Source organism: Gopherus flavomarginatus, chromosome 6, assembly GCF_025201925.1.
Source record: "Gopherus flavomarginatus isolate rGopFla2 chromosome 6, rGopFla2.mat.asm, whole genome shotgun sequence".
NCBI classification, from domain to species: Eukaryota; Metazoa; Chordata; order Testudines; family Testudinidae; genus Gopherus; species Gopherus flavomarginatus.
In genome coordinates, this window is record NC_066622.1 from 19,366,845 (window position 1) to 19,392,268 (window position 25,424).

The 25,424-nt window shown below is 40.9% G+C and overlaps 1 protein-coding gene across 6 annotated transcripts in view; it reads right to left on the reverse strand.

Moving 5' to 3' along the window:
* TMCC1 (transmembrane and coiled-coil domain family 1) overlaps positions 1 to 25,424 on the reverse strand; it is a 200,708-nt gene that overhangs the window by 37,152 nt on the left and 138,132 nt on the right. Inside the window, exon 1 of one of the 6 annotated variants that reach the window (XM_050958385.1) lies at positions 23,240 to 23,354. The exons of the other annotated variants lie outside the window; for them this stretch is intronic. Within the exon in view, the coding sequence (XP_050814342.1) occupies positions 23,240 to 23,269 (30 nt within the window). The 5' untranslated portion in view covers positions 23,270 to 23,354. Of the gene's footprint in view, positions 1 to 23,239; positions 23,355 to 25,424 lie in introns of those variants that run through there. 6 annotated transcript variants of the gene reach the window in all.

Consider the following 25,424-nt stretch of genomic DNA (forward strand, 5'->3'; position numbering starts at 1 on the left):
TAAGAAAGGTTGCCATCAAAATGGTTTCAAGAATAGAAGATGCAAGAATAATTTCATGGAACTGATGTTCTTATTACTGTTTCCTTGTTTAGTTTGGAAAAGCTCTGATATCTTTAGTCAGGTTGTTCAAAATACTGTAAATGATAAAAGATCACCAGGGATATGAGACGCTGAGACACACTGATCACTAGAAAGCACTGCTCTAAGAAGTGAAGTACAACATTTAACCTAGGGCTTTCCTATATGGCGCCAGCAAACTCACTCGAGGGTGCAATTTGTAAGGCACACTAACATGCTGTCCTCTAATTCCCTTGTGTAGACCCTGCTGGAACAGGTTTCAAACAGGACTACGTTACTGCAAACAAGGTACCTTTAGTGAGCACCCGCAGGGTTCACATGGCATCAGCAGAGAAATTTAAGAATCAAACCCTCTGCACCATGTAAACAAGTCCCTAGAGAAGGGATCCTAGGAAAGCTGTGGGAAAACAAGCTAGTATTCTAGCCAACACAAAATCTACTCACTCGCTCTTTACCAGATTATGATACTGTATTTTTCTCATTTGTGGCATGTGAGAGAAGAATTTTACAAAGCTGCAATCCACAGTATTCTCCCAGTAGTTTGATTAAATTTAGGATTCCTCCTCTCTTCAGCTGTGTTACAGGACAACTGAGAATATGAATCAATTCAAAAGACATCCAGTCTCAGTTTTAAAGCTGGTACAAGGGCAGATGCTATCACCACTGTTGTGTACTTAGTATCACACACAAACAACAAGTTACATATTGTTTTCATTTCAAAAGTTAAACTATGCCTGGGTTAGAAAAAGTTATAAAATTCTTTCAGCAAAGACATTTCTTAAAAATGGAACTTGACTAGTAAAACAGATTTCATTAAAACATACACACTTTATTTATATTATATATATATAAAAAATAAAAGAGGGGTGATGAAATGACACCTGTGAGAGGATTCACCTTCTCCCTGTTCAATCTCTTGGTAGCACCTCAGTTTATATCAGTAGTTTTTCCTTACAGGGGGAACAATAAGAAAAAGATCAATCTTGCTGGGTAAAATCCTAGTTCAGATAGCAGTGGAATCCCTATGGAGTAGACTCACCATAATGAAGCAACAAAAAGTGCAAACACAACCCTCAAACCCTCTCTTCAATAGCCCCAATCATCATAGTATCAGAGTCTTCCTAAACCTTACAGAACAATAAGACTATTGCAAAATTAATCAACCTACCAGGCTCAGTATCACCTCCATTAAGAAAATCAGTCACATTCCCCATTCAAGGTGAGGGAATGTTTCTTCTTTAAGTTTTGTTAGTTATGCGTCCGAATCTCAGCCACACCACGTTGAGGTTCAATGGCATTAAGAATGGATTTCTACCTTCAGAAATGTACTGAAACATCATCTTTATAAAAATGCCAAGAAACAAATCTTCGTTATAAACAAAATTGAAAAGGTTCTTTCCACTCACTGACAAGATGTAACCTAGCAGTCCGTATGTAAAGCCTCACATCTGCAATGAATTCTCTAGCGCTTCACTGCCAATTGTCATGTTCCCCCCCACCTCTTCTCTCTTGCCTTTGTTCTCAATATGAAGCCATGTACAGCAGAAGACACTGCTTGCAGCAGTTGAACTACTTCAGCAGAAGCCAGATGACTTGATCAAGCCTTTAACTAATGTCAGGGACACGAAAGTTTCATGCGTCCTAGCCAAAAACAGAAAAAGCCTAATCAACCAATACATAGCCTCTGCAATGCTATAAGGAGATCATTCAGAAGGTCTTATGTGACAGAAACACTTAGGTTAAAAAGTGTAGTGTACATCAGCTTGAGTGCAGTTCTTGTATACTCCAAAAGGCGTCTTCTTTCCCCTCCCTCTCAGAGTCCTGTTTCAGCTAGTGAGTCCCATTCAATTCAACTGGGGACTCAGGAGGCCCAAAGAAGAGTTGCTGTCTTTGTCTGTCTGCAGCATTTCCTCTGAGCTGAAGTCACTTAGCGGAACTGAAAGTGGAGGGAGGAGGGCTGAGAAAACAAAGCACATGAATTTTGATGCGGCTTAAAAACTTTTGAGATTAGATGCTCATATGACTACAGTAACAAGAGGAGGCCTCTTTCCAGGGCTGCTTGACCCCAATTAGTTTAGAAAAGCGGGATAGAGGCTAGAGTACTGCATGTGCTGGAAGTTGGCTGTTGCCAAAAATTAAATAATGTAAAAATCAAATAGCAGCAAGAGGCCGAGGGAACACTTCAGAGCCGAGTTATATTCTTAAGCTTCATTGTGCATTTCCCCAAAGTGACGCTTAACATGTGACCTATTTAGAGAGAAATTTTTCAAGAATCCAGAGCATTTTGCACATTAAAAGTATTTGTATATAGCACTACAGGTGATGCTCTGATACTTTCAGGGGACGTCTATACTATTGACCTTACAGCAACACAACTATACCGATGCAGCTGCGCTGCTGTAAGATTGCTCATGCAGCTGCTCTATGCTGACAGGAGAGAGCTCTCTCATTGACATAATACAACCACCTTCACAAGTGGCAGTAGCTATGTCGGCAGGAAAAAGTCTCCTGTTGACATAATTGTACTTCTATTGGTGTAATCTAAGTCACTCAGGGATGTGTTTTTTCACACCCTGAGTGACAGAAGTTGTACCGACAGAAGTGGTAGTGTAGACATGGCCTCAGTGACATAAAAACTAGAAACAGGATCACCAGCCATCAAAGTGCAGTAACAGTTTAATAGCACACAATGCATAGATAAAGTTGGAATAGTAACAGAAAGTTAAGACAACCATTACAGGAAAACACACTGAAGCAGCAGAGGAATTTAGGGAGAATAATTACCAGTGATGGAACCTGGCCAACACATGCATTGTCAGAAAATCCCTAATTCGTGCTACAAGTGCCACTAAGTCTTCAGTAAACAAGTGGTGAGGAGCTCAGGTTTACATCTCATTTGAAAACCAGCACCTCCAGCCAGTGGCATCGTACCAGCTAAAATCACCCAGAGGCATTGATTCAGGAGTAAGGGAAGTCCAACTTTTAGGGTATGCCTACACTTCAAATTATGGTGTCACTGTAGCATGGGCAGACATATGGATGCTAGCTTTAATCTAGCAAGTGCACATAACAGTGAAGATGCGGTGGCATGGACTCCAGCATAGGCCAGCAACCTGAGTATGTACCCAGAATCTCCAGCGGACTTGTATTGGGGACAGCTAGCCCACACTGAAGCCCGTGTTGCTTTGTCTTCACTACTATTGTTACTTATGCTACAATGAATTATGCTCAACACCACCAACTTCTGTACTTAAGCACATGCTAGAGTTCTCTCACTCAAGTACTGCACTGACCCTGTTTGGCCTGTGAGGTCTTATGGGATTATAACAGAGATGGTGTGGCTGCAGTCATATGATAAATTATTCAGAGTGATGAATTAACTGGTTCATTACTGAACACAAATGCAACCTCTGTATAGATGTAGTGTGTGACTTGTCAGTGTTGCAGGTGACTTTCTCTTGTGTACCTGATCAGCTAGACAGCACTCCAGAAGTTAAATCCTGAAATAGTTAAGGCAAATTTCTGTAGAGAAAGTTATAATCAGAACTTACTAATTTATTAGACAGTCATTGTCCTAGTTAAATTTCAACGTATACTGCTGTTTTTAATGCTTGTTTAATCAAGATTCCCTAATTAGGCCTTTCACTACTTGAATTTGAAACAACTGCGTGTAAAGACATAGGGACTCTAGATACAATCTACAAGCAGCAGGAGACAAATGGAAAAAAGAATGAAATGAAAAAAGGAAAGACAAATGGAAAAACCCAACTCATGGCCCAATGCCAAAGCAGCATTCTTTTTAGAAACCACCACAGCTCCTCCAGCACGTGCATGAGAAATTGGTTTGCTCTACTTAGTTCAAAGTAATATACTGGTACAAGAGAAAGGGAATCTGGTTAAGGGAGCACTACAGGCTGGGTGAATTCCAACCATGGAAAACTGCAAATTACTGATCTATGTCATAATAAATACATACAGTTCCTCTTCTCCAATATTGAAAGCTATAACAAAATCAATTTTTTGTTAAACACATAAAAGACACCCAGTTAGGAAATTTTTACTGTATACGAGACACCAATGCAAAGAAAGTGAACACATGCAAAACTGTATGTGCACAAGTGGAGGCTGAGGTCTGAGGCCTGGTCAGAAGACCAAAATGTAAGCACTGCTATAAATCAGTGTTTCCTGAACAGTAGGTCAAAAGTTCTAGATGCATGACCATATCCTGGCCAGATTAACCCATCTTTGGGCCCTGGCTAGGGACCGTGAGGGGGAAGAGAGCACAAGCATGTGTCTGTCTGTTTTGAAGAGCGAGGCTGCCCCATGCTCATCCTGCAGTGGCAGCTCCAGTCCTGTGAAGTTGGGCCTGATTCTCTGATCTTGGCATCGTGACCTGGTACAGAGTTGCAGCACCATGCAGGTTTAGTCCATTTGCCTCCACACTGGGTCAAGATTATGACTGTAGTACTGTGGTAGAGGTGTACATATATAATGGTGGATCGCCAAAAAAAATGGACAAAACGCAACTGGTAAAAAGTTCGGGAACCACTGCTGTAAACCATAAGAGACAGCCAAAAATTTTCAAGTGTAGAAGAAGAGGATTCCTGTATTATAGTTTATGTCTATCACATCAAAATAAATTTGCAAAAGAACCTCTTTTTTTAAAAATAAATTAGAGGTAGCTGGGAATCAAGTTAAGTGTACCAAGAAAAAGTCTCCAGTTGTGATTATTCTGAAAAGCAGCAGTGTAACATGAACACAGCTTGCAGATTCAGATGTCTAACTATGGGATCAAACTGTCCTTACGCAGCTGCTTCTAAAAGTCTCAAACAGTATTACTTCAAACAGAGGTACTTACCCCACACATTAGTATTTACGTCCTAAGATTTTTGTACATACACACAAAATATGGGTGCTACACCTTTCAGAACGTGCAACCCCTCGAAAAACGTATTATGTAACTGCACAAGATGAAAGAACAGATGCAGATGGATGGAGCAAAGTCGCTCTCCAAAGGAAGCATGGTCTTTGAGGAAACATGCACGACTACCTATTATGCACAGAAAGTTCCAGGTAATGAACAACATTCAGCAGCTGTGAAAGGTTGAAGGGACACCAGTGAGTTAAGATTGAGACAGAGAGAATGTGTGAGAGTCATGGATCCACAGGATCTGTACTATGTCCCTTGGAGGAACTCCTTCTGTGTGAGAGACCCCCCAAGGGGTCCCAATCTTCCTTAAGGGTAGGCCCCACGGCATTAATGCCTCTGAGACTCTAGGCTCCAGCACTCTGATTTCATGCAAGGAGCTTTGGCCAATGAGATAGACTCCTGGTCAGGCTTTTATGCCCTTCAGGGACCAATGACCCACAGCAAGTATTTGCAGTGATGCCAGCAGCCTTTTCAAAACAGTAGGATTTATTAGCCAACTGTAAGGACAGCCTTGCAAAGTCCTTAGTTTAGCATAACCTTTAGAGATAGTCCATTCTGGCCCCCATAAGTGCAGCCAGCCAGCCAAGCTGATACACACTCTACTTGTGGGCCCTCTCCTTCCAGCTCCTTGTCAGTTCAAGGTGATGGTCCTATGTCTCTTCAAAGGGCTGCCCTTGTGTCTGCCATCTGCCACCTTTCCCCTTTATTGATTGTTCGATCCTTGGGCTTTTCATGGTTTCTCTGGAGCCCCTGTTGATTTGTCAGTTTTGACCAGTTCTTTAAATGATCCATTCATTCCACTCCAGTTGGTTGGATGAGACACCCCTCCTGTCTCCTGCTCTGCTCCAAGAGCAGGTTTAACCCTTTTGCACCACTGAGTAGCAATGTAAAGTACAGAGGGAAACTGACGCACATAGGATTCATAAAAATATTACAGAAAATTCCCACTTTGTCATAGCGCAGGTTAATGAATTAATGAAGCAAGAGGTCAGAGTTATTCTGAACACGAGATCTGTTCAGACTCAAAGCGGATCATGCTTAACGAAAGTTGAGAGGATGTCATTTGAGACTCAAGAAAATCCCATCCCACTCCCTTCATACAGAGAAGTAATACAAAGAGTAAATATTTTGGGAGGTGAAAGGAAATAATCTGGCCACATTAATATCACTTTTTCCTCTAATTTTTAAGAGAGGCTTTCCCTATAGTTGGAAGTGACACTAGAGGTCTAATTTGAGCCAAAATGTAATATAAGCTTTTAAAAGAACTAAACCCAAAGAGGCTTCCTTTAAAAAACAAACAAAACCTTAATTCCAGCTGAAAGTTTTTTTTTGTTTTTTGTTTTCTTCAAACATGTTTCTCTCACTGTAACTCAAACATTGTGGCTTCTGCTCTACTGCATGAGAACCTGAATGTGAAATTCACCAGAAACTAGTTTGTTCAAACTAAAAGAGTGCAAAAAACCACATATAAAGTGAAAAGTAAATTAGATGTTTTATCTTGTTTTTACCATTTAAAGCAGTCTTTGTAACAGAAAAAGTGTTAGATGTATAATATTAAATATGACAGTATGCCCTGGAAGTATAAATTAATTACACTTTGTTTCCTGATGAGATACAAAAAACGTAACCCTTATTCTTTATAGATAAAGATTCCCCCCATAAATCTCAGATTGAGAAGTCAATGGAACCTTCTAGATACTTCACATTTTTAAAAAACAGGTCACTTCTACAGGAGCCTAAATATGGACTTGTGTGTTAGGCTTGTATTTTTGAAAATCTTGGTCCTAGCTCTTTTGTGATGCTCACAAGCAGGGACTGTCTAAATTTGTGTCTTTACAGTATTGAGTATATTGCTAAAGTCCATGCTTAATAAATTATACTCAAATGAAACAATGACTATTCATTACCTACTTGTGTATACATGAACTGTGCAGTATAAGCATTCATCTGATCCACCCTGCAGTGTAAAGACAGCACAATCACCACAAACTTTCTTTCTTGTTTTTCAAATGAATTTTCCTATCAAATTATTTTCAGTTTTGTCGAATTTGCTTTTTCTCTGAATACAACAAAGGATGGCCAGCTCTGCTACTGTGTATGGAGTGCAAAGCCTTAAAAGAAAGCTCAGTTCTAATTCAGTGAACCCTGTTAGTCTTCAGCTGGGTTTGCCAAATTCTTGACACAAAATCAACTTACTTTCAGGGGTGCAAAAGGAAAACTGTTTTTAAATCCTCAAGAATGCATTGCAGTACTGATAAGTTCAAAATTCAAAAAGTTCAACTGTTTTCAGATTAAAACAAGGATTCCCCCACTCCCAGTCACTTAATCCCAGTAAAGACAAGACTTTACTATATTTTATACAAGAGTCCATCCAGAGCCACCCACACTAGAGTGCACTCAAAAATAATCGGAGCTTCAAAAAACAGGTTTAAATATGGACAACCACCAATGATGAAAAGAGGAATTTTGTTTTTCTTATCCAAAGGATGGCATCTATAATAGTGCAGCATCCTTCAAAATCTGTACTATGTTAGCAATGAGTGAGAGCCACATGGGACAGGAACCCAATATACAAAACTCATGCACTTGCATCCCCCCTCATTCCTGTTGGAGACTGGGAACAGCAGTTCAAATCTATGGCCTTGTCTAATGGACAGTTGGGCCCTTTGGTACCATTTGCATGCAGGAGATACAAATATCTGCTCTGATACTAGGAAGGAAGGTGACCAGGTAGATAAATGGATCTAATTTGTTGGAGCTAATATTTTAATGCACAGAGGTTTGGGGCCAAAAATATCCTCTCTTCATACTTCAGGAGTCTCTCTCATTATTCGTTTAAAATAAACTGTCACTGTCTAGAAAAGGATTTGGGGTGCGGGGGGGAGAGAAGGATACACATTCCATAGCCTTATGCTTTGGAACTTATTAATTGGACCAATAAAAGGGATAACTGTAGTAAAAATGATGCAACTTTTTTTTAAAGGGACACGCGGCTATTATTTCTCACTGAAGTAGTTTATGTGATATGATCCTTGTAACATGATGTCTAATGCACTTGGAAATACTTCTATATGTGCATGTAAAACATACAGGAATTACTAAAGCCCCTAATAATGAACTGAAAAGCCAGGAAGAGGACAGGATAGGAAGTAAGGGTTCTGTGGTCCCCTACCTCAACTGACAGTCCAGTGAGTTTTATTTCTGATCTCCCTCAGTGACATTGATATCTTGCACTGTCTGAGGGCAGACAAAGAACCATGAGATCAGGTCTTGGCAGGTAAATGGAGAAAATGAAGTTTTGTTTTAAAATGTACAGTATTTGCAATCTGTAAATCTGTTTCCGCAATACTGAATATTAAATATTGGTTTGAAACCAGATTTAGCTAAACTTCTACAAACCATGTATGGACACACTTACAGCAGTTTAGCTTGCACATGTTAATTTACCGATGCAAGCTAAACCTATATAAGGAGCATCCACACAGCATTTTGCATTGGTTTATACAAAACAACCAAAACTATATGAGCTTGGCTTTCCAAAACTGGGGTTATTCACAGGAAATCATACAAACAGGACAGTTGCTTGCCTTTCTTTTCTAAGAAGCAGAAGGGGCCTGTATGCTACAGGTTGCCGAAAGTAAGCAAGCAGCAGCAACCATCAAATCTATATACATTATAATTGCTTGTATTACAATAATGATTAAAGGCCTTACTAGCCCCACTGTGCTATGTACGAACAACCATTTTGAAGACCTTACACTGTAAAAAGAAAAGTTGCACACAAATTAACCAAAAAGGCACCTAATTGTTGCTGTGCCTATTGAAACCAAACACAGATTAGTCACTTGCCATCTGACATCTCACTTTGCAGGGAACAGATAAGAACAAACAAAGCTTTCCTCTCCAAAGGTCTTTTAATTTAAACTTCAACAAGCCCTGATGTAGCTGCCAGATTGTACATAATACTGCAAATGGCAAAGGAGTTGAAAGGAATAAATAGGTTTGTCTCCTTTCTATTTCTGTATGATATATAAAGAAGGCATAACATTAGAAGTATCAAGAATATCGTTTCTGATCTCCTGCGGTTTTGCTGGAGGATTCAAAGACAATGTGCATTATGAGCCTACCCAGCCCACAGCTAATGAAGAGATGGAGATGCTGAATCTTTTCTCCTACATGGTACTTGAGCTAAATAGAAGCTAATTGAAAAGTTTTAAACTATCTGAATAAAAATTACTAACTTTTATTTGCATAGTATCTCTGATGTCATAGCCCTACTGGTTCTTCAGTTAGTCACAGAATCCAAGAGAAAACAAGAGATATTTCTAGTTTAAAAAGTAAAACTTTTTCTGGAGACAACCCTCCAGGGTTATTTTTAATTTTTTTAAAGTATCTTGCACATTTTTAAAAACTCACAAACCATGTGATCTTTAAAGGGATTCTGTCAAGACTGGAAGGACCAGGATCTGATCATCTTGGCTTCTCAGAAATATTTGCGAAGTCAAGTTGTTTGTTTGTCTTCCAAAATAAATATTTAAAAGCCACTGCAACTCAACATCAAACCCATGTATAAGATGAGAAACACAATTTTGCTAAAAACCAGATTTTAGGTTCAAGCTTTTAAGATGTTTACAAACAACTGAAGGGGAAAATATATTAAAATTATTAAAAATGCCACAATTGGGTTTTTTTTAAATGAATTCTTTTTAAATACACAGGACAAGCTGAACCACTAGTGCTAGTGACAGGACGACATCTGATGGACAGTTACTATCATACTTAATGAACACAGATTACTGAGAGCTCAACAGCCACAAGAATGCCTACAGTAACTACAGCTGATAGCCCACAAAGGGTTAACAATCATAAACCCAATTAATCACAGCATCTATAATCTCAGTGATACCAGACATCTTGTAAAATGCTTTGTTTAATCATGTAGTAATTAGCAAGTTTTTACACTGTCGCAAGAGGACTAATCACCAAGATCTGGTCTTGACCCACATAGTCCCCCAAATACAAAGATGACAGTCTGTTTCCATGCTTATTGTAACCCAGAAAGGCTGCAGAGGCTTAAAAACAAGCCCCCTTAACTTCCCATTGGCATATATGTGAGTTAGGAAACAGCATGCAAGAAATAATCAAGTTATAACGTAGACTTTCAAATGGTGGAGTTTTGGTCTGGAGAACTTTAAATTAAACATGCACGTTATTTAATATTTACCTTCTAATCTAAGCTCAGACATCTAGGGTTCTCACTACATCAGAGACTGTCTCCTTGAACTTTATCTAGATGGACATTCAGTCAACTTCAACTGTCTTTTAAGGATTTCATTGGTTTGCTTCTCCTACTCATCTGTCCCAGTCTCTTCACCCCATTAACCTCCATATGAAACCCCTTTTCCACTAATCTTCAACTTTTTTTTAACTATAATTATGATTATTCACATATATGGAACCTGTCCCTTCTTCCTGTACAGACTCCCATAAAAGGTTTTCTTATCTGGTTTGTGTGATCTTAGCAAGGTGTTCCTATTGCATTTTAAAGTGTTTTTAATAATTAGTTTAGCTTGAGTCACTGTGCAGCATTCTGAATATCAAGGGAGTGAAGGAGGGTACTTTATTAACAAATTCCAGTCCCAGATGTTTATTAGGTACACCCAACTTCCCACTTTCAAGCTACAGAATGTGGTTATGGTTATAATTAGCCAGTAGAGGGCTCCCTGTACCAAGTTAAGAGAATAAAATTTGTGTAAAGAGGCAGATCAATTTAGGCCCTGTCTATACTAGGGAATTTTTCAAATATTCCTGATCACTGTTAACAGTTCTACTTTTCCAGTGTTAGCAAAAATGGGAGTACCATGATCATGTTTTAAGACATATTCTGAACAGGGTTTATACCAAGGGTGAGCAAATTTTTTGGCCCAAGGACCACACCTGGGTATGGAAATTATATGGCGGGCCACGAATGCTCATGAAATTGGGGGTTGGGGTGTGGAAAGCAGTGAGGGCTCTGGCCAGGGTTGCGGGCTCTGGGGTGGGGCTGGGGATGAGTGCTCCAGTGTGCAGGATGAGGATCAGAGTTGGGGCACGGGAGGTGGTCAGGGATGCAGGCTCTGTGTGGCACTTACCTCAAGCAGCTCCCAGAAGCAGCAGCATGTCCCCCTTCTGGCTCCTACACGGAGGTGCAGCACTGGACGGGTGGCTCTGCATGCTGCCTTGTCCGCAGGCGCCACTCCTGCAGCTCCCATTGGCCGCTGTTCCCGGGCAATGGAAGCTGAGGGGGCGGCGCTTGGGGCGGGGGCAGTGTGCGGACTGCAGAGCCCCCTGGCTGCCTCTACACGTAGGAGCTGGAGAGGGGACATGCTGCTGCTTCCAGGAGCCGCGCGGAGCAGGGCAAGACCCTGACCCCGCTCCCCGACAGGAGTGCTGGTGCTGGGCAAGCCCCAGACCCCTCTCCCCAGCAGGAGTTCGATTAAAATATCTGATGGGTGGGACGTGGCCCAGTTTGCCCACCCCTGGTTATGCCATGATGCTTCAAAATGCTGGCAGCCAGTTTAAATAAGGGATGTCCAATGTTGCAGGTAGCCAGTGGAGCTGAACCAGTATTAGCAAAGGCAAGACATTTTTGAAAAACTCCTCTAGTATAGACAGAGGTGAGGTTGTGAAGGTACTGATTACGACACAGTATGTGGAAGATACATCACTAGTGCTGCTGAAGTTCTGTTTCAGACACACAATTACAGTATTTTCATACAAGTAATGTATATAGGCATAATGCAGAATGGCATTTGGCTACAGTACAAAGGAGTCTTTCACTGTGACCTTTCAGGTCTAGTTTCAGGGTTCAATACCAAACCAAAAGGCAGCTGAGGTTTGGATATTTGCTCTATTTGGGGCTGGAAATGGGCCTGTTTGTTCAATAACTTTTGCTCAAAACATTCCCAAGAGGCCTAAATAGACAACAAAAGATCAGGGTGAGTGGTAGAGGGAGGAGGATTCAGTGACCTGCAATCCCTACTACCGCCAGTGTTTTTAGGGGTGGTCTCATTCTCATCATTCTCTTCCTGGAGAGGATTGGCAAGGTAAACCCCTTCTCCTTCACTATAACCAAATCCCCCTTCAGCAGTAATGGGATCCACCAGCTCACCTTGTTTCAAAGGCTGTACTGAACTTACTACCTCCACAGCAATGAAAAAGTCAAGAGAACATGAATAGAGCTAAAATCATGCCTTCCTCAGAGAGAGATTTGCAACTACAGCAAGAGGCCGTAAAATGACCACTTTATAGAGCTGTTGCTGGTTGTCTCCGAAGCCTGCTACTTTAATACAAACTGCAGAGTTCAGCAATTGCCAGGTGGAGAGAAGGTAGTGCTTCAAGAAAGGGGCTGAATTCCCAGCTACCTGAAGGTTACAACTGAAAAGCATTCTGAAATTTCCTTGGAGACATAGCCTAGTGCTATATGCCTTCAAGCCAGATAGCTGTCCTTTATTTTACTATGATCTTAATGCTGATACTAAGCAGACAGTGGTTCTCTCTTCAGACAAGTTGGTCCGTTACTGCTGGAACCTATAATACACCCACTTTCTATAATTTTATGGGCTAAATTCCATTAGCTGGAAAGAGACATCTCAAAATTACCTTATATTTCTCCAGACTTGAGGCCTCATACCCACTGCCAGTACTCAGGGTTTGTCTTGGGCTGTGCATTGCTGGTGACTGAGTCCACCCTCACCACAATCAACTTTTCAACTGCCATGGAACCTTCTCGGTTCTTTCCCTTTCCTTCTAGCTAAAACAGCTCCTGCAGAGTGAACTGGTATCTCCTAAGAAAGACTAAATGACTCTTTACTGACCAGCGTGAAAAGACAATGTTCAAATTTGTTCCCGTCCCATATCCAAACTGGATTCTGCAGTTCATAATGGAATCACTATCAAATTTCTAGATCCCAGTTCAATATGAAAAATTTTTATGTCATTTATCTTTTACAACTGTCTGTTGGCAACATAAAAATCTCTATCCTTTTTGGATATTATCTGGATTTTATTCCCCACTCTAAAATTAACTAGCTTTGTGAATTTGGGAAATCACTTCACCTCCCTCATTCCTGTGTTTTAGTTTACTCATCTGTAAAATGGAAATAATAAAATCCTCTTTTGTAAAGTGCATGGAAATCTATGGGTGAGTAGCGATATATAACTGAATTTTATTGTTAACCAGGATAGTGGCCAATCATCACAGGTCATCTAACATTTGGGGTCTGATCCCCTCCCCTCCTTCTGTATGCATTATACTATTACTTTCTTAATAGCTAATTAATCCCTCCAGTTCAACGACAAAGTGCCCCATTAATCATTTCAGATTAGACACTGCATAGAAAAGATGAGACTGTTCACTCGAGGAATTTCTAATCAATGAACTGTAATCTCTATACTCATAGGCTTCCTCCAATGTGTTTCTTCATACACTACATAAGTGGGCTAATTGGCCAAGTGAATTGAGGCCCTACACTCAACTTGATGACATTTCTTTGCACGTAATATAACGTTTGAATAGTGCATCCAATCAACTCCACAATTTTAGGGACTTGGTCTAGACATCATATAGATTTTGCTGAATCATATTGATTTTGCTGAAAATAGGAAAACTAGAAGGGAGAGACATGCTGAGTCCCAGCCGTTGGTTAGCAGACTCAGCAGCTTCAACCAGGTCTGTAACTGCATATAGAGCAAAGACCCAACTGATGAAACCATTAACACCTTCCACCATAACACCCCCCAGCTCAGCTCTGCCCATCATCCCAAGAGCCTTTAAAATGTTGACATCCCTAACTAGCCTATCTTCAAGTCAGAAAAAAGAAATAATGGGTGGGGGGGAGGGGATAGAAGAGATGAAGGGGAAATGGAGAAGGCGGGGGAAGGAGAGGGAGACAAAACCCCTGGTGTGCACAATGAGCGCAGCCTGCAGAAGCAATGAAGTGTGTAACCTTCTTATTCTAGTATCAGGAGGTAGCCGTGTTAGTCTGTATCCACAAAAACAACAAGGAGTCCAGTGGCACCTTAAAGACTAACATTTTTATTTGGGCATAAGCTTTCGTGGGTAAAAAAACCTCACTTCTTCAGCCCTGCATGTCCCAAATTCCCTCCAACCTCTCTTCTCAGCCCATTGCCCCCTCCCACCTACTCCCTATTCCCCTCAAGGCAACCACCTCACCTTACATCTGTGTCTTCTCCAGGGTCCAGGCACCTTATTAGGGGAGCTACACCTGCACAGCTCCACTAATTAGGTGGGTGGCCCTTCATTCTCTTGTGTGTGGCCAGTGAGGTGCGCACCTTAGAGGGAACTATCCGTGGACCACCTGAATGGAGCTCGTGGACCACCTCTTCTCTAAGACAAAGCAGCAAAAATCACCCTACAATCAATTAAAGCTCCTGGGCTGTGTGCAGTGTAGCTTACATTCATGACTACTCCTCAGACTTGCTTAAAAGTAAGTAATAACTAGAGAATTTTCTACTGAAGTAAAAATAAAAGATGCTCCCAGAAAGTCTCATGATTTCTAAAGGAGTTCCAAGTCGTTGCCAAAGATTATGGAGCCAGAATTCCCATGCAAAGCATCAGTACACAGTTTATTTTTTTCTGCTGCACTAGGTTAATGTTCACACGATTGTTTTATCAACAATGGACTGGGCTAAAAACACCGTGTAAATGAAAATCTGAAGCAACTGATAATTTTGTTAGATATACAGAATAATGATGGTACCTGCAGAGTGAATCTCTACAAAAATACCACTAGCGGAAAGACTAATGAAACCTTTATGTCAGCAAGTAATTTTCACATTAACAAGTCCATTTGCCAGAGTTGCTCATTGTAATTAAACATTTGATTATTAGTTGCTAATAACTTCATGTCATTCTAAAAAGGATCTACTATCTGCTGTAAATTAGCCATGAATGAATCATCTAGAAAGACTCCATTACCTCAGATTACAAAAACCAAGCATGTGAATGTAAACTATGAACTAGGACACTGATTACGTAGAGAATATCAGAAAATTTTGTTGCTGTTGCAAAACTTCAGAGATAGTGTTCAGTGCTAAGCACTGATCAGAATTTCTTTACATGCCAGTGTTTGGATTATGGAATAGGCTGTTAAAGTCAATGACTGGCACATAGCAATTTCTCTTTACATTTTTCTTTAAAAAAAAGATTAAGAATAATTTGCAAGTCATCACTGCTGAATTAATCCCCACTGTGGCATAATTGCAAAACTCAGGGCTGGTCTAAACTGGGAATTTACATTGGCCTAGATACATCTCGCAGGCATGGAAAAAAATCAGCACCCCCCAAGAGATGTAACTATGCCAACCTAACCTCTGGTGTAGATAGCGCTAGGCTGGTGAAAGAATTCTTCTGCAGACACTACCACCCTTCCCGGGAGATGGATTACCTATGCCGACAGGAGAACAGCTAGCTGTGCCACCGTAGCAGTGTAAGTGGGCACCATGAAGTGAGGGTCTTATCCCAGAAGCATATGAAGTTGCACCTGACTAACTAGTGACATGGACAAAAGCCTCTGATAAAATTGGACAATAAGATCAGCTGTTACCAGCGATCTGTTAAAACTCAATTTGCTGACAGAGGAGGTTCCATCCCATTCTCACTGGCTCTAAAGTTGACTGGCCGACAGATTACCTGATGTTTCTTTTCCCTTTTTCTTTAACCCTTTCCGCCTCCACCAGTCTTTCCCTAAAATATACACCCCCTTCATCCCACATAACTGTTGGTCCATAGGGCAAAACGTAGATGAAGTTAAATGCAAGCCAGTCACATTTGTGTCAAAGAAGAGATTGCTAAAATGATGTGGAATTAAGATGCTGATAAAGGAGGAGACAGGTTTTGCCTCTCTCTCCTCACTCTCCATGTCAGGACAGTTTTCAATATTATGGATTAGTGAACAAGAACTCATGGTCTCCAACTGGTTTGAATCCCACCTCTTCAAATGCTTCCCTCTCATTTCCAGGTTAGGCTTTAACTCTTCCCCTCTCTTATGGAATTGCATGAATGTTCTGTTCTTGGCGCTGCACTCTTAACCATCTCCCTCTGGGATATCTCCAAACTAGTTTCAGCCTTGGTTACCTGTTCTGTTCCCTCATCTGCTTGTGAGCTTTGGAGTGTACCATAACCACAACTTCCTGCATGCTTCATGAGACAAAGTGTTCCTTTAGGTAAAACAATCCTTTGGTATGACTGCCATTCTCAACTCCACTCTCAAGGTCAGAAATCTTTGGAGAAATCTTTGACCATGAAATGCCTTTTTCTCCTTCAGCTTTCTTGCTGATATCTTGCCTCCAGAAAATTGCCAGAACTTCTTCTTACCCCTCTTCTGAAATCTTTACCATCCATTCATCACTTCCCCCTCAACTACTGAGTTCTTCCATATTTTCTAAGGCTAGGTCTACATTACAGACTTGTATTGTACAGTCTTATATAGCTACTACTTCTTCAGGAGATGGGTTAACCATGGTGATGAGAGAAGCTCTCCTGTTAGCCCAGTAGAGTCTTCACTAATGTGCTACGGCAGTGCAAATACACCAGTGCAGCCGTGCCGCCTGTATGTGAAGGCAAGCCCTACATCCCAGTTCTGACCCTAGAAAGTATCTTCAGTGCTGTGGTCATAGAAGCAGCAGCTCACCTTTAGGGTATATCTACACAGACCAGAAAAATTCACAGCTGGCCTGTGCCAGCCTACTCAAGATTGTGGGGCTTGGGCTGCAGGGCTGTTTCATTACTGCGTAGCCTTCTGGGCTTCGGACAGCACCTGGGCTCTAGGAGCCTGCCAGGCAGGAGAATCCTAGAGCCCAGGTCTCAGCCTGAGCCTGGAAGTCTACACAGCAACAAAACCACCTCTCAGCCCTTTGGCTGGCACAGACCAGCTGCAGGTTTTTCTTCGCTGTGTAGACATACCCATAGAGTCCAAATACTTGTCATTGTTTCCTTTCTAGCTCTGAATCCCATTCTAAATGATCTTTCACTCTTCATGAGGCTGGGATGCGTTTTATGTCTTGATCTGTTAGCCACACGCTCCCTGCACCCTCAAACAGGTTCTCCTATTTTGGTCTCCCTTCAGTTTCCTTCCCACAATTTTCTAAAACATGCAAGAAGGGTACGCTTACTAGAGCTACTTCCACATCCCTGGAACAACTTCTCCCCCTGCCACCCTACAAACAATGAAGTCACCTCTCGTTTTAAATATGGTGTTTAAATATTTCCTTCCTATTTTAGTTTATGATCATCTCTCCATAGTGTTTCATGGTATCATGAACAAAAACACAGGATAATGTGAGCTAGCATATAGTGAGTCACACTGGATATTACACTCTCTCTCAAAACCAGACTGCCATTCACACTGACTATTTGGCGGAGTTACCAGCTAAATCCACAGGATTAGAATACAGACAGTAACTTCTCTCAACATTGTAGTTATGTTCCTGAAAAATGCGACTAAGTGAAACGATGTTAAGCGAATCCAACTTCCCCATAAGAATGAATGTAAATGGGGGGGTTAGACTCCAGGGAATTGAGACCATGAGGCAGGCAAGGAGGCTGAAGGCGAGGAGAAGCACGTTGTGCAGCGGCAGCTTCCCCTACTCTGCAAGCATTAAGGGCAGGGGGGAGGAAGGAGGCTCAACCCTCGGTCCGCCCACTAGACCCCTTTCCCGAAGCCCCCACCCTGAACTTCTCTTTTCTTTCCCCCTCCCCCTTTACTCTGCATGAAATGTCCTCACTCCACCCTCCTCCCCACAGCAATCAGCTGGCCTGTTTAGGGGGCAGGAGGGAGAGGGAAGGAGCGAGGACTTGCTGCACAGCCTCCCCCCTCCCTCCTGCCCATGGCAATCAGCTGGTTTGCAGCGGTTCGGGAGGCAGGGGAGGGAGCAGGAGCCTGTGCGCCAAGTCCTCACTCCTCCCCCCTGAACACTGCAAGCCAGCTGACTGCCACAGGCAGGAGGAGGAGATGCTGATCCGCAGGGTCTGCCAGTGGGCGGGAGGCGCCGTGGCAGGGAGGGAGACGAGCATAGGGGAGGTGATAGGGGGGCTCCCAGCTGCGGACAAAGCAGGCAGCCAAATGACGTTATAGCAAAGCATTGCACAACTTCAAATGGAGCATGTTCTGTAACTGAGCAGGGATGTAAGATCGAAACAACGTTAAGTGCAAGGACGTTAAGTGGGGAGTTACTATACTATGGCTTCAAATTGAGACTACTCTCCAGAGAGAATAGCTTGTGTCACCAATATAAGGGAGCTCTAAATTCCTGTTTTGTAATGGCAGATAGCAATAAACATGGCCTTGTCCTGTGCTGAGCAGGGGTGGCCCATACATATAGGCAAACTAGGCAGTCGCCTAGGGTGCCAAGATAAATGGGGAGCCAAATTCAAGGAAAAAAAATCAAATAAAAAAAACCAAAAAGGGTGAAAAAATACAAATAAAATAACGAAAATGTCATTATTTCAATTCCCATGTGCGTACAAAGGGAATATGAATTATAATTAATTTCTCTACATTTCTGAGAATTTATTAATATGTCAAATCTTATTTACAACAAAAATAAATATTTTAGCAATTTTTTCAATTTGCGACGTAGGATCAAGATGACCCACTCCACAATTTTGATAAGCAATAACTCAGCCACAAAGAAACATCCGCCAGCGGCAAAAGCTGCAATGCTAGTGACACCTAACTCAAATATACATCAAGGTTGCATAGCTGGAAATTCATGTAGAGCAGCGATATCATGAGTTGATACACGTCAAATGGTCATTTTAAGACATGTCACAGGTTAATGGTTAAGAATCAAGCGAATACTGAGGAAAATTGTGTTTCTTGCTGCCACAGAATAAAGTCTTTCAGCATTATAAATTCAAAATGTGAGTATCTTTCAGCATTATTCAACCTTAGCGTTATTATTATATATATAAGCTGTATAATTATGAACTTTTTTTTGTTCTAACTGGTTGACATGTACTAAATAAGGTCCATAAAAAAGAGTAACAGTGTTAACACTTAATAGACTATGAAAGTGATGATGTCACATTCCAACCAGGTAACCATGAGGAAGAGGATTAACTTCCAAACAACCGGTGTTGGGTTATAATGTCGAAAAAGGTCATTGTGTTTCCATGTAAACACTATCAGTTTTAATAGGTAAGTGAATGTATGTTACTAATCATTGAACCTTTAAGCAGTGAAAAGATGTGTTGGGATGGCTGCAACGTGGTTTAAATCGCCAACCATGTGGTGTGTCAGCCATCTTTAATGCTACAATGCTTGCAGTCGGGAGTACAGTTAGTACATAACAATATTCAAATGCCCCAAGGCAGAAAGAGGAAAAAAAAATCTCTCAGGAGCTGAGTATCATAAAACAAAAGGCTGAGAAGAAAAAAAGACCAAGCAAAACAGCAGGGATCCTTCATGAACTATCTTCTCTTTAATCCAAATAAAGATGGAAGCAGTTCACAGCATCCAGAAGAAGGAATTTTACTTGGAGAGGAGGTTAGCTCATATCTGCATGGAAGCAGTTTGGAACATCAAGATGAAGGTATATTACTTTGAGATGAGGGTAGCTCACACATTCAAAAAAAAGCAGTTTGGAAACTTACTTCTAGATGAAGGCATCTCACAGCCTCAGACTGATATGGAAGTGGAGAAAATTTATTCACCTTCAGAGAGACATGCAGAAATTGAAGTAAATGAAGTAGAAGGAAGAAAGGATGAGGAAATTACAAACAAATTACAGTATGGGGACCAAGCTTCATGGGCCAGATGTGATGACAGTGTGCGGCAAATTCTCGTGGAACATGGACCCGAACACATGCATGAATTTTCCTTCCCTAAGGATGGAAATAAAATTCTCTGCTCAGCATTACAAGAGGAAATTCATTAATGGGGAAGAAATTCATCGAAACTGGTTCCAAAATTCAGTGGCAAAGGACACTGTTTTGCTTTTGTAAAAGCAGCAAAGAATCCTGTGGCACTTTATAGACTAACAGACGTTTTGGAGCATGAGCTTTCGTGGGTGAATACCCACTTCCTCAGATGCATGTAATGGAAATATCCAGGGGCAGGTTTGCTTTTGATGCAATTGTTTAGAAATCAAGCAATTGGTACATCACTTACTGAAAATGGTTCAAAGGACTGGAAAAACATATCTTCAATTCTCTCTTCACATGAAAAGTACAGAAGATTTGGAATGTCTTCAAAACTGGAAAGAACTTGAATTATGATTGAAAAAAGGAAAAATTATCGATGAAAAAAGTATGAGAGATCAAGGAAAAAAGAATATTGGCAACAAATATTAGAGCGTCTGATTGCTTTAGTGAGAGTTCTCAGTGGGCAAAATTTTGCATTCCATGGCAGAAATGAAAAACTATGCACTCCACGTAATGGAAACTTTTAAAAATGTGTTGAATACCTAGCTTTATTTGATCCAGTCATGAAGGAGCATCGATGTAAAATAACTGATCGTGAAACAGTTACTTAGGAAAAAATATGCAGAATGAACTGATTCAAATCCTAGCAAATGCCATTAAAAAGAAATTTGTAGAAGCTACCCATTCTGCAAAATATTTTTCAATAATACTGGGCTGTACACCAGATGTGAGTCATATTGAACAAATGACTGCGGTCATTCGTTTTGTGGATATGGAAAAAATCTGCATATGGAGATAATGCTGAAGTGCTCAGAAAGGAACGTTTTTGGGTTTTGTACCACTGAAGATGCTGACTGGAGCATTTATGACTGAAATTATTCTACAAGAGCTTAAACAATGTCATCATCTGTTGAAAACTTACATGGCCAAGGCTATGATAATGGGAGTAATATGAAGGGTAAAGACAATGGTGTGCAAAGGAGAATGATGGAATAGGGCATTTTTTGTTCCTTGCAGTGCGCATTCTCTGAATTTGGTTCTCGGTGATGCTGCTAGATGCTGTTTGGAAGCAAGCAGGTTCTTTGACCTGGTGCAACGTGTTTATCTCAGGCTCAACATGCCATTGGGAGATTCTGACTTGCCATGTGAATTCTCTAACTGTGAAACTTCACTCATTTTAAGGTCTAATATCCTTTTTGAAATTAACCTCACGATTCCATGGTTTGCCTAGGGTGCCAGTTGCTGGCAGCTAGTCTAGGGCTGCCCCTGGTGCTGAGACTTAGTGACCTAATATAAAAATCTCAGAACTGCAACACCAAAGATAAACATTTTCTTAATGCACAGATCCCAATTCTGCAATAAAATTATTTTCTTTCCTTTAAAGGTGACCTGCAAAGTGCTACTCCGTCCCTTTTCTTATAAACTTTAGAAACAGGAGGACTGCAAAGGATGATCTTTCTTCATGTTGGGAGAAGTATAAGTAGGCTTGCAGGTTGTTTACTGAGAGATCTCAGCTGAACGGAATAAAGGTGCTGAATCTTTAACAAAAACTTCCTTAGTCAAAACATGACTTACTAAACTACACAGGTATCACCAAAAAGATTTTAGCAGATGGACTAAAAGGTCCTTCCCCTCTAAACAACTCAGCTTTCATTAGTCTCTCACACTAGTTCTCCAGTCAGAGCCTGTCAGCCTAGACATCATCTGAATTTCTAATTCAAAAAACCAAAACAATTATTTTTTAAAAATTTTCAGGCCTTCTTGATAAAGCATAAAAACCAACATGTGCACAAGCCCAATTTCTTTCCTTGCAAGTCACCTTTGGAGTTGTAATGACTCAACATTCTAGTCTGGTGATTTATCAGAGCAATAGAAAAGAAAGCATATTCAAATAAAAGCAAATAGTTTAAATGCTTTGGCTATTTTCATGTTCTGGCCCAACAAAGCAGCTCTGTGCTCTGCGAGCAAGAGCACAGAGGCCAATACAGTATGTCATTTTCATTCCTATGGATCTCCATTTATTTGCAGCCACTGCTCCACCCCCTCCCTCTCTGATATTTCCTGATACAAATTGTAGTTGGATGTTAAACTAGATGCAGCTACAGTAAACTGACCTTTTATAACCTCTGAACAAATGGAGATGTGTCAGCATTGCTGACAAAAGAGGGAGCATTAAAAAACTCAACGGTTTCAAACAAAGCCTACGTTGAAAACATTAACCATTAAGACAGAAAAGAAATTAAGTTTAAACCTCACTGTGTGGAAAAATCTTTATCTGGATCCCACAAACTAGTAAACATTGCATATTTTCACTGCCAGTAGCATTAACACACAATTGTAGTTACTGCAAAAATAACTTAATCTTCACCTAGTTTTAAGAAGACAGTATTACTTGCCAGGAGTTAGAGAAGCATCACTGTTTTATTGTTCAAGCACCTGGTTTCAAAGTCATCCATAAAGACTGCTTGTAAAACCAGGAGACAAAGGTGGAGGGATGCCAGAAGAGGTAGATTCTTGGTTTGAAGAGCAAGGAGTTACGTGAATAAACTGTCTACATACTAGGATCAGAATAAATTTTATGCTATTTTTAAAAAAAACAATCCTAATATTAAAGTAAGTATATTTGCTTCTTCTGGACCTACTGGCAGGCAAAACTGTGCTTTGCATTTTTTGTCAAATTCTGAACATTCTATGCTACTTGAGACGCAAGTTCAGCATCTCTGTTGCGTACTGCTGCAGAAAAGTCTCGCCTCAGCTATCAAGGGGGAAAGAAAAGTCACTTACCATAGCTGGAACAGCCCTAACAAGGAGCCAAAAGACAAGGACCTTTTGAATTAAAAATGATTTCTAGTAAGTCATCGAAACAAAACAGCTTTAATTTTGCACACGAGCCATCTCTCATCACGAGAGCCACCCACACAGTAAAACTGAACAAACCTTTTAAAAACAACTAGTCCATCAGGAGCACAATTGGTTTTCTAATTTTTAATACTCAGAGTTGGGGCAACAACAGATAAGGCAATATACAAGTGTCAAGTCTCTCTCCTCACAAATCCAAAGAGATGAAGAAATGTGGTTATTCAGTTACACAAGAGAAAGTACATGATATATATTTAATGTTGTTTCTTTCGTAGTAGTAAACAGCAGCCATTATACAGAATTTTAGCATGCAATACCAAAGTTGTAAGCTGTGCCTGACAGAAGTACTGAGCCTAGATATTCATTGCCTATTCACATGTCTATCTAGCAAACTAGCCATATTTACAACTCTATCACCACATTTGAGGAGAAAAGAAAAAACATACTGTTTCAGAAGAAGTCAATGAGGTTTCCATACTGGTTCTGAAGTAAGTGAAGGAATTTGCAGTCTACACAAATGCCTCTCCTTAGCTTGAACATGCTGTACTACGGAATGAGGTTAGCAGAGACAGGCTCCAGCCATGCTGGGCTGAATTCTACCCTGACAAAGCAGTGCCACTGTAATATGAAACAGGAGTACCCTGTGTATGTTGGCAAAAGCCCTGAATGGATATTCTAGAAATCAACAGCAACGCCAAACAAGTGAACTGCCCTCGTCACATGAACACATCACAAACATTTCTGAGCCCACTAAAAATACTTCCAGACACTGACACAGACAGGAGGAGATTTGAAGTTAGGCTCTTGGTCTCTGAAAATTAATAAAGCAAGACGGAAGGTGCTTCTTGTCAACTTGAAAGTGATCAGGGCAGCTATAAAAAAGTGTTTTTATAAAGGGGGAAGAAAATGTTTTGCTGAAACATAGGTAGTGTCAAATGATCAGAGCAGAGGACTGAAAGCCAGAACTCCTAAATCCTCACCCCACATTTTACATCAATTTTGTCTGGGAAATGTGGGCAAACTATCTTCTGCCTTAGTTTCTCCATCTAGGGGGGGTGGGGGGCAGAGATTCTTTACTTCCCAGGCCCTTTAACAACAGATGCAGAAATGAGTAATCAAGTAGATTTAAGCACCTATAAGGTGAAGGACAGTGTGGAAAGTTGTGAATTATGTGGACAAGTTTGGCAAACAAAGTCATCATCGCCCCTTCTGCCAGAACTGAAAATATTTCACCATTTTTAATCAGAGCATTTATGGAAAGCTTTGAATGGCTGAAAATGGGGTCACTGAGTGTGGAAAAGCTGCTATAACAAGGGTCGGCAACCCTTCAGAAGTGGTGTGCCGAGTCTTCAATTATTCATTCTAATTTAAGGTTTCACGTGCCAGTAGTACATTAACATTTTTAGAAGGTCTCTTTCCATAAGTCTCTAATATATAACTAAACTAAGGTTGTATGTAAAGTAAATAAGGTTTTTAAAATGTTTAAGAAGCTTCATTTAAAAAATAAATTAAAAATGCAGAGCCCCCCAGACCGGTGGCCAGGACCCGGGCAGTGTGAGTGCCACTGAAAATCAGCTCACGTGTCATCTTCTGCACGCGTGCCATAGGTTGCCTACCCCTGCGCTATAATCTCAGTCCTCTTCACTACCCAAGTGGACAGAGGCTGCAAGTGCTTCTGCATGACCTCTTCCGGGCAATCTAGAAACCACGACAACAAGCTCTTGGAACCGGCTTCCAGTCTTAATTCTTAGGAAGACAGAACAGAATAGATTCTGAGGGCTCTAACATGGATACAGACCTCTTCCAAGAGGAAAAGGATTTAGACAAGAACTGTATCCTCTTAACTAGTAGACTACTGGGTGCTTTGTGTGTTTTAGGGGGTCATTAGTTGAAAGTGAGGCAATGACTTATAAATCATTTTGGGGGGCTCGTGATCAGCTGCTTAATGATAAATGACCTTCAAAATAACCCCTACGAAGGGCAGACCCACCCCAAAGAAGGAAGTTATTTTAAGACATGTTAATTTATTGTCCAGACAGTACCAGAAGACAGCACCTGTGTTCAGTTAATTGCTAATCAGCTTGGCTGTCAGTAATGTATATCAAAGGATGGAGGTGGGGATCAGTGCCAAGAGAACATAGTGCATGATACACTTCCCTCATTCAGGAGCATGTCACCAACTCTGTGGATAGGTCATATACTGTTCATCTCAGGGCCTGTAACCATTATCTACTTCGCAGTGGTTCCAATAAACTTTTGAAATGCACAAATTCAGTTCCTGGTTTGGAGAGCTCCACTCCACGGTACACTCTGATGCCAAGCTAATTATTCCCACCAATCAAAATTTCCACATTTGGTAAGCATATTGGCCAAATAGTAACATGAGCTATTGCCCCAATTTAGAGAAAAAAATATTGGAAGACAGGCAGTATCTTCACAGAACACTTAGATTGAGCTATAACTTGAGTGTTAACCCTGACTTGACTCTCTCCATACACAAATATCTAGCTCAAGTTAAGTGGAGCTTTAAGCTTGAGCGAACTGGCCGGGGTAAGGGTGGTGGGGTTGGGTATTGAAACTCGAATGATGCTGATGCTCGAGTTAGTAATGCAGGTGTAATGCAACATTTCA